Source organism: Podarcis vaucheri (assembly GCF_965113315.1).
Source record: "Podarcis vaucheri genome assembly, chromosome: Z".
Classification (NCBI taxonomy): domain Eukaryota; kingdom Metazoa; phylum Chordata; class Lepidosauria; order Squamata; family Lacertidae; genus Podarcis; species Podarcis vaucheri.
The window spans coordinates 32,563,927-32,579,576 of record NC_138758.1 but is presented as its reverse complement, the minus strand read 5'-3'; the positions used below and the strand labels follow the sequence as shown (position 1 = coordinate 32,579,576).

The following is a 15,650-nucleotide window of genomic DNA, read 5'->3' as shown; positions in this document are numbered from 1 at the left end:
AGTGCTCTTGTGCTTAAATCCTGCTTATGGATTTCCCATTAAGGTATTTGTTTGGCCTCTGTGGGAACAGGATGCTGGAGCAGATGGGTCATTGCCTTGATCCAGCAGCTGGACCCTTCTGGTGTTCTTATGGAATCTCCAGGTCCAGAGGCAGCCTATCTTGATTCCTAGGTTCTTGGTGTGTTTGGCCATTGTGAGAGCAGCATGCTGGACTAGGTGGGTCAGTGGCCTGATTCAGTAAGCTCTTATGTACTTCGTTGCTTTGAGCAAAACAGCAACTGATCTCTCTCTGTTTTCTCCCAGCTAGGGAGTCCTGCTTACCACTCAGATATTTGGTCGAGATCTGCCTTCTGTCTGGGAAATCTTTTGGAAGGAGTCCATATCGGTGGAACCACTCATTTCTCCAGTTCTCTGTGACCCTCTTTCTCTGCCTCTCCCTCCCTGGGCATTGAGCAGATGAGCTTGTAATCAGAGAAGGAGCCTTTGTCGACCGCACTGGCATTGTGGTTTTAGTCCTGCCTCCCTGAACCAGGAGGTCTGCGGTCTGTGGATGGTGGCTCCGTCCAGTCTATCAAGAACGAGAGATTCCGTCTGGGTTGCTCTGGTCTGGACTGGTGATTGTGGAGGGGAGAGGGGTGACAGAGAGTTGAGCTGCCCTCTGTTCTGCAATTATAGCCACTTTGGAAAACTGTGGGTTTACAAAGGATGTCAGAGTTAGCAGTGATTGTGTACAAGTTAAACTTTGGGCACCATAATACAATGGTCAAGGTTGTTCCACAGAAAGCTACAGGTCAGTTTCTGCTAACATATAGTGGAGTTCTTCTTAGAATCATAGAATGGTGGGATTGGAAGGTAAGAGTCATCTAGTCCAACCCCCTGCATTAGTGGGAAATCAGCACCAAAAGACCATGGAGAGGAGCATTGCTGGTTCAGACCAAAGGAGGCCCCCACCTAGTCCAGCATCCTGTTCTCACATTGGCCACCCAGATGCCCCACTGGGAAGCCCATGAGCAGAACTCAATTCTATTTTCGAAAGAGAGATTGGATGCACTTCTGCCAGGAATCCTTAGCTGTGATTCCAGTGATTCAGGGGGTTGGACCAGATTGCCCTTGGGGGTTCCATTCCAGTTGTATGCCTCTATTGGCCTTTTTCCTCCTCCTCCTCCTCCTCCTCCTCCTCCCCCCCTCCTCCCTGCACAGTCCCACCCTTAGTTCTGTGTCTGGGATGCATTTGCTGGAGCCTGGAGAGTACAGACAATAATATTGAAAGCTGACCGAGTGGTTGGTTGCTTTTTTTTTTTTAAAAAGAAAACCTCTTTCTTGTATTTTTGCTGCATTTCAACGAACTTAGACACCATTGGGATTCATTTTCGGATGGCATATATATTGACCTGCATGTGCAAATTTAGATGAATGTGTGTATGCTGTTGATTGTGAATGCAAGCATGAGTTGGGGTTGGGGTTGTGTGTTTTGCGGGGGTTGCGTTCCAGGTCGTTGCGTGCATCAGTGGTCTCGCGTAACCCAGTTCCGCCCCCTTCCAGGACCAAAAGTGATGTATGCGTCAGTGGATGTCACACGTGCAAAAATGGTTGCCGCCTGTAATGGATTGCAGGGTTTTTTATTTGTTTTGGTTTTTTAAAATCACTTTCCTACACCTTAAGGTATCCCAACAAGATTCTGATCTGAACCCAGATTTCCACCCCACCCCACCCCAAGTGCCTGACACTCCATCTGCTTCAGTGCCCTAGTTAACTGGAGATATCTGAATTGGCCCATGCTTTAATTGCATTCCGTCAGGACTACTGTGACACACTCTATGTGGGACTGCCTTTGAAAAGTGCTCAGAAGCTGACTGGGGCTGGTTATAGGGAGCAGACAGCTCCCTTGTTGCAACAGTTGCAATGGCTACCAGTCTGCTCCTGGCCACAATTCAAAGGAATAGTTATGACCTATATCTGGAAAGCAGGGTATCTCATGAATCTGCCTGGGCTTTTAGATTTTTGGAGGCGACTTCTCTCTCAGACCTACCTCTCTCACAGGCATGATTGGTGAGGATGTGGGACAGGGCCTTCTTGGTGACTACTCCCTCGCAACTTAGGATCTCCCTCCTTAGAGAAGCCAGGCTGGCTCCCTCTTGGCTATCCTTCTGCTAGCAGGCAAAGCCCTTCTTCTGGGTTTATGGGAACTGACTGCTTTTTAAGGAAATGGCATTTTAATAGTGCTTTGCCGTTTTTACTAACGTTATTTCAATAAATTGATCTTCTCGATTCTGTTGTGGTTTAGTTACTTTTGAACTGTTAAATAATGCTCTCCTGCGTGCATCTTTCGCTGTGCATTATCTGCTGATAAGAGCGTGCATCAGCTCTGGAATGTGGCAAGATATTTCTGGAGCTCATGTCGCTAATTGCTGATACTGCGTGTCTACGGGAGATCGATGGACGTCCGGAGGCGACATGGGGCCATGATGGACTTTGTCTCCCTGGCAGTATTCCAACAATATTTTACATGTTTTTTGTTTTCTGTGTTTTACCTGTGGGTTTTTCTTTTTTTAAGAAAACAATTTTTATGAAACTGGAGGTTTCTAAGCAGTCGTTGGGTGGCCACCTGTCAGGGTTTTTTTAGCTGTGGTTCCTTCATTACAGGGGGTTGGACTAGATGACCCTTGGGTGTACCATTTGAAATCCACCTTTCCCTGGAGCGCCAGTGCCACTGCTGCCAGCCACACCTCCTCTCCCTTTGCACACCACACCTGTGAGCGTCTCTGTGCCCCATGCAGTGCCTCCTTGGGTGCCACCTGCAAGAGATCAATACCTGAGATCTCTCCTTCCTTTGCACCATCTCCCCCCCCCCCAATTTTTAAATTATTGTTATTTTCCCATATTTATGCAAGAAGCAACAATTCGTTTTCAACCACCCCACCTGCTGCAGAAGCACCAAATGCCTATTTAATTACATTTCAGTTGTTAAGATAAGGTATCATTCCACCAGTTCTGTTCTCAGAGGCCCATAACCATGTTTTCCTGCGTTGCAGGTGCGTTGATTGATTGCAAACAGGTCTGCATTTTGCTTTGGTTGGAGTTGATGACCCTTGAGGTCCCTTCCAACTATACAATTCTGTTGTGCAATACCATGAAATAGTAAGCTGTGCAGCAGTCGATCAGATGAGCAATGAGATCCTTATGGGGAAATTGTTGAGACGTTTCTGAGTAGTACAATAGAGGTGCTATTTTGGCATCCAAAGGGATATTTTGTTTTGTGATAAGGCATGTTTCACAAAAAAAGCTTTTTCCTAAAACAAAAAGACTTTGGGGCATTGCCACTTTTAACACCACCATTTGTGGATGAATGAGTCAGTGATGTGAAATTTCTCTAACGCATGGCCGATCATTTCTTGTTATGTACTCTATGTGGAGTTTTTCCTACTGGGCTGAGTTCAAGGCGTTACTATTAATATATAAAGTCCTTAAGAATTGGGGACCAGTTTACCTGTGAGATCACCATATCCCACATACTTGACCACTTCAATCGGCGGAACTGGCACCGTTACAGCTGTCACATAATGTGAGAGTTCGTTCTTTTAGTGTGGTAGAACCTATACACTTTGGAACATTTTTTGTTTAGGCAAGGCAACTTAATTTTGTAGAATGTAGAGGGATATTTTTAATTCTGTTTTCAGCTAACTGTTGATTTTATGTTTTGAAAGAATTTCAAGAGTCACTTTTAAGGTTCTTTTCCCTGATGGTGTTATTATGGGTTTGTAAACCCCTTTGAGAGTTTTTTAAAGCAAGCAAGCTGTGCATAAATTCTGAAGTAAACAAACGAACAAATTTGACTTAATATGGGTGGGTGGGGTGTGTAGCATCACCTTAACCCTTACTTAATCTCCTCTTGCTTTGCAGCTACATCCAATGGGTCTCTGGAGGGTTTGGAGAACCGGGAAGGCGGGGTCTGCCAGACACGCTCCATGAAGATCATAATGAAAGTGGGCCAGGGTGAGTTGCCAAGCCTTTATATGCGATTTCTCCTGCGGTTTGGGAACTTGGTCAAGAATTGGTCCTCGGGACTGGCTGTGTGCACCTGGTTCTTGCCTTGCAGGGGGTTGGACTAGATGACCCTTGGGGATCCCTTCCAACTCTGTGATTCTATAAAACAGGGTGGTTTAACATGCATGCAAGGGCTTTTCTGGTGGACAAGGGAAGAGGGCAGTCTGCAGGCTGCTCTATCCTGCAGCACCCTTGCGGGGTGCCTCCACAGCCAGCTCCGAGGAAGGGAATCTGCACTGCTGGGGCTTCTGGGGTGGTAGCTCTGCTGGTTTCTCCTCTCCTTCTGAAGGCACAACTTCGATTGAGAAAGTTGCTGGGAAGAAGGGCTCCTTCCTTCCTTCCGAAAACAGTGCATGCTTGTAAACCCACCCACCCTGCTCAAATGTAAGCAGCCAATTAGGAATGCAAATAACAATATTAATAATAATACTGAGGAGTCGGTGGGAGCTTCTGCCTTAATGCATGTGTCCAAGGTGTCCTAAGGAAGACCTCATTTCGTTAATTGTTCTGTTTGTATTGCACATACCTGCCTTCTGGGGAATCTGAGGAATACCTCACAAGAGTGAGGGAGATTACAGCTAAAGCCACACAGTAAACTAGCAGCAATTGAAGGGCAGTTATGTGTAAAAGGCAAAGCAACAGGGCCCCCACCAGCAGCTGAAGGCTTTCCTCCCTCCGGACTTTGGAATCTGGAACAGATTCAGTCTTCCACTCTGAGCAGGCAGGTGAGGAGGACGAGGCAGCCGCTGCCCCCCACTTCCCCCAACCCTGTGCTCTCCTCTTCTTCTTCACCGGCTGCATTTATTTACTGGCTTAAGAGGAGGCTCAGAGTATTTTGACTGAAGACTTCTAAAATGGCTGCAGCCAACCAGCAAAAGAGAGAGAAAGGGGAAAGAAACGATTTGCCTTAGCTCTCCTGCTCCCTGATTCACCCGATCTTGCGTCCTCCCTCCCTCCCTCCTTGTGGGTTCTGCCTGAAAATGGATTCTGCCAACTAAGAAGCAAGGAAGTAAGGAAGTGGGCAAAGGTCTGGCTGTTCAAATATCTGAATCTGCTGTGTGTATAGAGCGATATTTGGGTGTTTATGTTTGCGGCTAACAAGCGGGCGGATAGGGGGACCTGCATGTACTTTTCCACACAGCACATAGTTAAACCAGGGAACTCCATCCCACAGGAGGCGGTGATGCCCACCTCCTTGGATGGCTCTAAAATACAGATCCATGGGGGGAAGGGCTAGCAATGGCTGCTTGCCACGATGGCTTTCCTCCGCCTCCGCTGTTGGAGGCAGCAATGCTTCTGAATATAAGTTCCTGGAAACCGCAGGAGTGGGAATGCTCTTGTGCTCGGGGTTTCACATACTAGGCTTTTGGTCAGCCAGTGTGAGAACAAGATGCCAGACTAGATGGGCTCTTCTTACATTACTATGCTGCTATGGAAACCACAGGAGGGAAGGGTGCTCATATCTTGCTTTCAGGGTTCCCACAATGGGCCTGGCTGCTGTGAGAAGTGGATTCTGCATTAGATGCCCCCCACCCCCACCCCTGGCCTGATCCAGCAGGCTCTTCTTGTGTTCTTTCATTGTTTAGAGTATCAGCCGCAGTGGCAGGAGCCAAAAAAACAGATTCCTGTTTCTCTGACACTCCCTTTGCTCAGGCTCAGGGGACACTGAGGAGGCAGGGAGGCGAGACCGCAACAGTTTCTGAAATAGCAGAGAAATTGTCTTGCTCCTCAAAAAAGAAAAGAGGGCAGAGGAACCAGATGACCTGCCAAATGGAAACCGCATGCAATCAGATCTGCCGCTAGACACCAGACTTTTCCCAGTGCTGCCTCCACCACCTCTGTTCCCCACCCCCTTGTCTGGAAACCCTGCCTCCTTCAGAAGAGGGGGTCCCACCAACTCGGAAGTCCATGGGCTTGAGAGCACTGTGGCTCAGGATATTTGGGCTTGCACCAAAACCTAATTTCATTGCCAGAATTGTGAACTCTCCTTCATTGTTGGTATTTAACCAGAAGTTGGATGACCACCTGTTAGGAATTTTTTAGCTGCAATTCCTGCATTGCAGGGAGTTGGGCTGGATGACCCCTGGGGTCCCTTCCAACCCTATGATTCAGCTTCATGGGGACACATTGGCTTCCAAGGATCAATCGTTGAAACTTTTTTTTTCTTTTTTAACAGGTTGAAATGAAAGTTGGTAGTTCAGTGAGATTTTGCTTGATATATCAAGAAGGGAAGGGAATATAGCCACTGGTGTATGAGGCATGGCACGTACACTAAGAACCCAGAATTCAGACCAAATGAATCAGTCCCGGTTGCTTTTTGGGGCTTTGAAACCTTCACAGACATTGCACAGCCCTACAAGCTATTGAATATGCAATCATGAGGACTAGAAGTACAGAGGCCATAGAATCATGTGATTTTAGAGTGGCGGCTCAAACTCAAAAGTCAGACTCCTATCCTTTAGTGTTGTATGGATTCCTTCCACCTCTTAAGTGCATGTCACCTGCTTGACTTCCCTGATTTATATTGCCTGCTTGACTTCCCTGATCTATGACACCCAGCAGCAACCTAACCTTGCATGCTCTAACCTTGCATGCTCCTCTGCTGATAAAAATAATCCGGCCTGGTACTCACCTCCCAAAGGGCCAGGTGCATAGCAGGAGAGATTATGTCCTCTTTCTGGGCCCAGTTTTATCATCCCGATTTTTTCTGTCTTTGTACCTAGATCCGAATGCTGTGATGCCCGAGCAGCTGACGACCAGCCGGCCCAGCAAGGACTCTGACAATACAGTCAAAATTGCCACACAGAGCCCACGCAACCGGCTCCCACCTGTGGAGGACCCTGGGAAGCCAGGTACAGAGCAGGAGCATAGGAATCAGACCATGAACCCCACAATGCAGGGAAATGTTTGAGACTATAAATCCCATGATTTATATGCACTCAGACTATGCACCCCATGGTGCAGTGCTTCCATGAAACAAAAGTACTCATTCCTGGAAACACCCAGCCCCTTGCAAGTATAAAGTTATGAAAATACAGGTTTTGCCCACTAGGATCTTCAGCACGGTCAGTTTGGGTCTGCCTGCCTCTAGTTTCCAAAGCAGCACTTCTGTGATAGTTCACAGAGTCATTTGTATGTACGTTGTCTTCACAAAATAACTGGTTTCCCTGTTGTAAAAGAGCATAGGATGCTACTTTCTGCAGTGTCAGACCCTTGGTCCATCTCACTCTGCCTTGTCTACACTGACTGGCAGCAACTCCTCTCCAGGGTTTCAGGTATTGGTCTCTCTCCCAGTCCTACTTGGAGATGTCAGTTGTGGATTGCACCTGGGACCTTCTGCAGGCAAAGCAAGTGCTCTGTCCCCACTGAGCTACTTCTCCATAGGAATAGAGAGGGCTGCTTTCGCCATGACCCTTCTTTTAAAAATAAGGCTCCAGTCCTCATGAATAAAGACCCGATTTAAATAGGAGCATAGGAAGCTGCCTTGGTATAGAGTCACAGTCTTGATCCATCTAGCTCCATCTTGTCTACATGGACTGGCAGCAGTGACTCTCCATGGTTTCAGGAAGGGGTCGTCTTCATCTTTTAAAAACAACTTTTCAAAACTTAAATTTTATTGGACGTCAAACCATGACACCACTGGGACCCACTTTTACGAACACAAAGCTTCATTATAAATCATTGCCAAGTCACCCAGGAAAGTGACGTGTGCCAGGAAGTTCACCTCTTGGTCTCTGTTGCAGTCCGGATCTTCCACCAGTCCCTGGATCTCTGCCTCCCTCAGTTTCATTTCAATGCTACACGCTTTCTGGATCAGCTCCTCCCTATTTAGAGCGTTCTTACTGCCTTCCTTGCCTTAATATTTGTGCAAAGCTGCAACCAGGAAACCAGTAGCTTGGTCAAGAGGGTGTGCCGTGGTGTGAAATCAAGAGGGGCTTGGTGCTGGGTGGCAGGAAAAGAAGGGGAAAGTGATCAGGCAGGGGTTCTTTTTTAAAGGAAAGGAAGATACTAGTTCTCACAAGCATAAAAAAATGACAGTGGAAATGACAATTAAGTTTCCTTTTACTTCATTCACAGCACTATAGAATTTTATATGATCCTTCCCCACCCCCATGCCATTTTATTTTATTTTCTTTCATTCCTTTTCCTTTTCTTCTTGAGAAACAAGGATGCGTAATACATAATAGTTTTGTTGACAAACTGTAATATAATGACACACACACAATCATGACAACTAGTAACTTCCTTTCCTTTAAAAGAAAAACAAACAAACATGAGCTCGTCAAAATTGCAAGACCCCAAATCGAATCCAGCACAACAAATTTGCAGCCCCTTTGACTGTGGCCTACTGCCAACACACAATCCTGTGATCCTTTAGCATTGCAGGGGGTTTGTCTAGATGACCTGTGGGGTCCCTTCTGACTCTGCAGTTCTACAATTCCATGATTAATTGGAGGTTTTGAAACATAATAGGATGCAGATTAGTGGGGAGGGGATGCCTGTACTGAGTTTATTACATCCCCTCCAACAATTAGGTAGTAGAGGATTAGTTTTTAAATTGCACTCTACATTGCTTAATGTAACTGATGGATCAATTCAGCCCTTTAAAAAGATACTGGAATGAGATATTGGCACACAAACCCTTCCCATGTCAAAAAGCCACATATCCTCCCCCATTGTGTTTAACAAAACTTTGTTAAGGGTATCAGAGCTTGCATTTTTTCATGCTACTTTATAATAAAACTATGAATTCGGTTCGAAATAAGTCCAGCTTCTTCTAAAGATAGCTAAGGTTATTTTTGTTTGGTAAGTGGATTTAGGTTTATTGCTGTTCTAGAAACCTCTTCCAAGCCCAGAGCCAATTCACCAAAGTTTCCTTCCCCCCATCTTTCTCTTTCCTCCCCTCGCACTCCCAGACCACGTCAACCAGGACGGCCAGGATGGCCAGAGCCCGGGAAACGGCTTCTTCAGCTCCAAGGTGGCTGTCTTCGCCGCCATCGGGGCGGGTTGCGTGATCTTCATCCTCATCATCATCTTCCTCGTGGTCCTGCTGATCAAGCTGCGCAAGCGCCACCGGAAGCATACGCAGCAGCGGGCGCAAGCCTTGTCGCTCAGCACCCTGGCCAGCCCCAAGTGCGGCGGCAGCGGCGGCTCGGAGCCCAGCGACATCATCATCCCCTTGCGGACTACAGAGAACAACTACTGCCCTCACTACGAGAAAGTGAGCGGGGACTACGGGCACCCCGTCTACATCGTCCAGGAGATGCCCCCGCAGAGCCCGGCAAACATTTACTACAAGGTTTGAGGGAGCAGCAGCCTTGGAAATGCTTTCTAGAGACTGGGGCTCAGGGGGGCAGGGCAGCCTCTGCCAGGAACCCCTCCTGCTCGAAACGTGCTTGCGGCTGCACTGCACGGCAGAGGGCAGGAGGCGGTCCACCCGCTGCCACAGTGAAGTGCAGAGCACCCTTGCCCCTCACGCCCTTCTCCCTCTTCTCCAGTAATTTAGTTTTGTAGTTCGGAGATTTTGTAGTTGAGGAGGAGGAGGAGGAAGAAGGACCTCGCCAGCAGACCCTCCTGCCTCGGGAGTGCCGAGGTCTTCGCCGCCACCCTCCCCCCAGCACGTACCACTGTCCGTGCTTGGGCTTTGTGCCTTTTCCCCTCGCTCTTCGGACATGTCCAGGGAACGTTGCCGTCGCCGTCTCTTACTCATTCCCCATTTTGTTTTCGATTCCACTACTCCAAGCTTTTATGATTTCAGGTGTTCTCAGGGCGGGGTGTAAATGTGTGTGTGTTTGTGCACGCCAGGTCAGCTGTCCTTAAACCTGGTCTCCAGGATAAGTTGGGAAAGGGAGCTGTTTGCCAATGTGGCAAAGATGGAGAACCTGCGAAGCGAGGGGAGGTGTCTGCTCCTGACTTTCTCCTGCGACATTTAACTTTTTTGTAACTTCCTTTTGAAGTCGCGGAATGTTGGAACTCAGAGTTGCTGCCGAAAGCCTCCCAAGCTTCTTTTAACTATTTGCTACACACATAACTCCCCCAGCCGGGAGCTGCACCAGGGCCCTGGAAACAGGCATCCACCCCTCTCCTCCAATGACCCTCTTTGCTATTTTGAGCTTCTGCTCTTGGACGTTCGGAGCATCTCTCTCTCTCTCTCCCCGTCTCTCTCCGGTTTAGGTCTGTCTTCTTTATTTTTAGTTTAGAAAACAGAAAAAAGATTTAAAAAATTAAAATAAAGGTCTGCAGTAGTCAGCGAGAGACAGACAGACAAAGAGGCCCAGGTTCTGTAACGAACAGGAAAGGAACCTTAACAGGAAAGAGCCCTCGCCTCCAGGCTGTTAGGCAACCTTGTATCTTGCTGCCTTGTATCTTGTCCGAGACACGGGCTGCCACCTTCCGCCTGTGCAGGGTCCGTTCAGTGAGATCTGAGCCACTGGCTTGCAAGGCATGTTTTGCTGCCACAAGGAAAGCAGAATCACAAAGTTCAGCACTTCCGTTTTCCATGGACGAAAAACCAATACAGTGGTACCTCTGGTTACATACTTAGTTCGTTCCGGTGGTCCGTTCTTAATCTGAAACTGTTCTTAACCTGAAGCACCACTTTAGCTAATGAGGCCTCCAGCTGCCGCCACGCAGCCGGAGCACGATTTCTGTTCTCATCCTGAAGCAAAGTTCTTAACCCCAGGTACTATTTCTGGGTTAGCGGAGTCTGTAACCTGAAGTGTCTGTAATCCGAGGTACCACTGTACAGTGAGGCCTGCACCTGCTCTCTAACCCAGTGACCCTAGGCATTAGGAATCAAGCCCACTGTTTTACCCTTTCTAGTGTCCTCATCCTGCTTCTTAGAGCTCGTCCACACTTTTGCTTGGCCCTTATTTGGAATGCATCTTGTCCCGATTAATTCCCCTGTGTCTGTGCGCTTTCCTTGCTGTTCCACAGCTGTGCCTTGCGAAAATCCAATCTCACCCGCTGATCTGAAGCTCAGGTAAGCAAAATCCCTCTTCAGATTTTCCACATATCTGATAAGATCTGATTCACTGGGTAAGACCGGATTTTCACAAGGTACAGCCGCAGAACGGCGAGAAAAGCTCTTAGACCTGAGGGAATGAATCGGTCCATGATACAATCAAAATACGGTGTCAAGCAAAAATGTGGATGAGCCCTTAATCTCTCTCGGAAGTTGTACAGATAGGGACTGTTAACAACCTTTTTTTTTCAGAGGCAGGGGGCTCCAGCACTGAAGACCACGTTGCTTCCTGGTTCTTGGCACCAATTAAAATGCCACATGACGCAGTCTGCTTTAAGTTTTGAGGGATTTTGTGAGAACAAAGGGGTGCATGTGCAGGCCTGTGCAGCTAATCATTTTCTGTTCCACAGAAGCTGCCTTGAGGTGTGCAAAAGCGCTTCTCTCAGGCGTCCCAACATTGCTGGCGTGCTGTGTCCAGCAAGCAGTGAGCTCAGAGGAGTTGATGAACTTTGAGGCTGGAGGGGCGATTCAGTCTCAAATGGTTTTGAGTGACAAAAGCCAGTTGTCTGAGGCCAAGAGGGGGCTGGGAGAGAGAGAGAGAGAGAGAGAGAGAGAGAGAGAGAGAGAGAGAGCCGTCACCTTATCCGTTCTCACAAGAGGTCTGTATCTAAACCCAGCAACACCTCCCCCCAAAAAAAATTCTGTCGGAAAAGACTTTCGGACCACGTCATCCCTCAGGCAAACACCGTATGGTATGGAAGGGAGAGAGCCCATCACTGATGTCACCCACTAGCCCATTTAGCAACAGCACTGAGGTTCTGGTTTGCCCAGGGTGTGGTAAGAATTTTCTTCTCCACCACCAGTTCATTACCCAAGTGAGGGAACAGCTTTTAAATAAAACACGGAACCAAGAGCATCACAGCAAGCTTCAGCAGATCCAGTTAGGGGCACGGAGTTTATGAGATACTATTGCAATAGGACAGAGCCCAACTTAACATGGCTTTTCTAGCCGAAGCCCATTGCAGTCAGACTTCTTGACTTTGAGGCGCATCCCCAGTGGAAGGAACCGCAGCCGTGGCCTCCAGAACCCCTAGGAGAGTTGGGGGTTGGGGTGGGGAATCTTGCCTGTCCCGTGGCTGGCTGCCTCACGTGCGGAAGAGGGGGAACAAATCTTGATGGTCGGCTGGCACTCCGGGAATCCTGGCCCCTGTTGCTGTGCACTAGAAGCGGGGCTCAGCTCCTCCTCTGATCACACCAGCATTCCCAGCTGGGTGCTCAGATCAGGGCAGAAGCGCCAATCAAAGACCCTGCTCCAACTTTTTCCTTTTGTCGCCTGGCGACAGACACCTCCCCACCAACCTGTCCCCATGTCCCATGTCTCCAGATGGGTTAGCACATTTTCCATGGGTGGGGAGCCCTGCATTCCACTTGATCACTAACACACCCAATCTGCCTGATCCACAACTGGGCTGTGACGTTCTAAAGGTTTGGGGGCATCCCCCCCCCAAATTTGAGCCATTTGCCCTCAATTTGTTGGGTTGAATTTGTCATGCCAGAGGCCTTACTTTGTGTAGGGGAGGAGGAACGCCCCCGCCCCCAGGCCCAGGCCTGGTTTGCCCCCACTACTCTGGGAGAGAGAGACACACAAACACCGTTCCTCCATCACACCTATGGGCCCAGCACCCATGCTTCCCTGAGGCTGTAGCTGCCTGCCCTCCCTGCTTGCATCAAAGCCTTATTTCTCCACTTCAAAGGTAGATTCTGCTTTCAAACTGACTAGGCCAGGTGGTCTCAGAAGGCCTTGAATGGAGCTGGAGACACCGCAGAAGGGTGCCCTCCACCCCCGTTACAGCTGCCAGCATGCTATGCCCTTAAACCCTCTCTTCCTTCCCTTTTGATACAAACTCCTGCTCAAGGCAATAATCTGAGGCTTGATGGACTTGGGAAGAATTGAGCAGGCGCACATATCACACACCCACACCCAAACACACCCAGCTAATCTCTTGAGGTCTCCCCAGTTGGGCTACTTCAGCTGCACCTTCTTCATGCCCAATGCAGTTTGGCTTCTTCCTGCCTATCACCCCACCCCCACCGCCCCCACCCCCAATGCACTGACTCTTCCCCCATTTCTATGCAGGATCCGGAAGCTGTTGGTGGGTGGGAAACCCCGTAAGGGCTTTAGGTAAACCTTGCACTTTTCAGGCATGCTCCATGGAGATCAGCCAAGGAGGCAGGTTTCTCAGGACTCCACAAATAACCAACAGTCTCTTTTATTATTGTTGTTGTTGTTATTGCTATTATTATTTTTTATTTAAAAAAAGAATTGAAGCTTTCCCCCCTTCCTTCCTTTCTTTTTTTTTGAAAATCTCTCCATTCCTCCTAATACAAACGATCCCTTTCTTGGTGCCACAAATGTAGGGTCCTTTAAGGCTGTTCAAAGCAGTGTGTGTTTGTTTGGGGGGAGAGAACCCTCTGTCTGAGAATGTGGGTGGTAGCAGGGCTGGTACACTCATGAGGCATAGTGAGGCAGTTGCCTCAGGTGGCAGGCTGGGAAGGGACAGCAGATTCAGCCCAGAGAAGCACTCCCACCCATCTCCTCTGCTTCTCTCCCACCTCCACCATCGTCTCTGCTGCCCCCCCCCCCCGCTTCTCTCCATCCCTTTTCATCTTCCACTCACTGGGGCTTCTCCAAACCGCCTCCAGCAGCAGTGGAGGAGGTGGCATGAGGGACACCTGTTTTCTGTTTTGCCTCAAGCGGCAAAATGCCGTGGGCCATCCATGGGTGGTAGATATATCTGCAGGAAATGCCAACCCCAGGTCTAGATTGGAAGGGATGATGCTGGTTTCAGCCTAAGGTTTTGTGGTTTGCATTTTGCTTCTTACCTTCCCTGCAGCACAAATTGGTTTCTCGAATCATACTGCCTTGGACAAGTACATCTGTCCATTTTCTTGATTTAACTGGCAGGTCAGGCGGGGTCCCAGGGTCTGTTCAGCGACTTTTGGAAATCAAGGACTACCAAATCCAGGCTGGCTTTACCATGTCATCACACTGTTTTCCAAGTCAGGGAGAGTTTGTGTCAGACTCAAAATGACATTTTAAAAAGGGGGCCAGGGTTTTTCTTTTACTATTTTTTTTAAAGGGGGGGGTTATAGATACATTTCTTAGATAGCAGATCCTGTGGGGGGAGGCAAACAAGAAACAGGAAGGTATGAAATGGCAGGCTGAGCGGAACTGAAATCATTCTCTTTGAATGTGCTACATTGAGAAACTTGATTTCCTGTAAGAAAACCGTGGAAATTGCATATTCTTCATCTTTGCATATAGAGGGAAATACGTCAAACACACGTACGTGTCCACCACGACATGGGAGGCAGTTCCCCTTCATAAAACTGACTTTGCAGGGAATTTTTCCCTCCTCCTGTCCATGATCCTTGCCACCATAATCAGTAAGATCTTTCCTGACATCACTTGTCGCCATTGGTTTGTGCGCAATCAATTGCAGGAGGGTCCAACGCCAAGGTTAGTTTTGGTCCTCGTCCAAAAGGGAACAAACTCATCCAGTTGTGGGCAGCCAAATAAAAAAGGGGAATGGGGGAGAGGAGGAGGATCAGATATTTTTGTGTGTGTCTGACTTAATGGGTCCTAAAACAGTTTCTTTGTTGTTGTTCTCCCCACCCCGCCCCTTCAGAAGAACATTTCTTTCTGTATTTTTGAGGTTTTATTTTGTGTAAATATCTAGTCTTTTTTTGGAAAAAAATATAATGTAAAGATGTTTTGTATAAACTCTGGATTATTTTCTGGTTGCTTTTTCTTAGAAAAACAGAACAAATAAGAACCTTAAAAAAAAAATAACACACAAGAACGGGTGTAAAACATTTTGTCATGCTGCAGTCCGGCTTAGCAGGGTTCATCCATCAAACATGGGGTGTCATTGCCTGCGTGCTACCCTCCCAAAATCCAGGCGGGGAATCCACAGCGGAAAAAACAGTCCCAGTGCAAAAAAAGGGCATCATCAGATGGTGTTGCAGGGGATTGGACTAGGTGACCCTTGGGGCCCTTTCAAATTCTACAATTCTGTGTGAGAGGAGAGGAGACATGGGATGGGCACTGACCATTTGGCAATCTCTGGGTTGGCAAACAAAACCTCTGGTTGTTTCAGATTCATTTTGGAGTCCTTCATCTGTCACAGTCCTCTCCCCCCGCCCCCAGCAGAAGTGGATGGCCAGTTTGGATGGGGCTGGAATGCCATTTCATAAATATTTCCAGCCTTCCCTGGAGCTGAAATTCCTTTAGGATGCTATTCATTTCCCCCTGAAATTGTTAGGTTCCCTGCTTGCCCTTCAGAAATAAATTGGCTCTGCACAATTTGTAGTGGTCAGGGGGCTGGAATAGATGAACCTTGGAGTCCCTTCCTACAGTTCTCTAATTCCAACATAGGGCCTTGTGTCCTGGTCACATTCCCTGCCAGGTCAGACTTGGGAGAGCAGAAGTCACGGCCACAGCCTTATTCCGCTCCTGTGCGAATGAGCACTGTGAAGCTGCAACGCTCCTGAATTCTGGTAATTGATAGCCAAGGTCTCTTCTTAAGCACAATGTCTCCTCTTCTCCCTGAATCAGCACTTTTTGCATCCAGCTAGTTCC

The 15,650-nt window shown here is 48.1% G+C and overlaps 1 protein-coding gene and 1 pseudogene across 2 annotated transcripts in view; one reads left to right on the top strand and one right to left on the bottom strand.

Moving 5' to 3' along the window:
• Nucleotides 1-14,792, top strand: part of EFNB1 (ephrin B1) — a 77,521-nt gene extending 62,729 nt beyond the window's left edge. Inside the window, exons 3-5 of the mRNA XM_082208563.1 lie at nt 3,901-3,993; nt 6,768-6,896; nt 8,961-14,792. Coding sequence (XP_082064689.1) covers nt 3,901-3,993; nt 6,768-6,896; nt 8,961-9,349 — 611 coding nt within the window. The 3' untranslated portion in view covers nt 9,350-14,792. The remainder of the gene's footprint in view (nt 1-3,900; nt 3,994-6,767; nt 6,897-8,960) is intronic.
• Nucleotides 6,939-7,969, bottom strand: LOC309524248 (protein S100-A6 pseudogene; annotated as a pseudogene). The gene has a single exon. The product of its transcript is annotated as a protein S100-A6 pseudogene (transcript).
• Nucleotides 14,793-15,650: the final 858 nt, after the last annotated feature.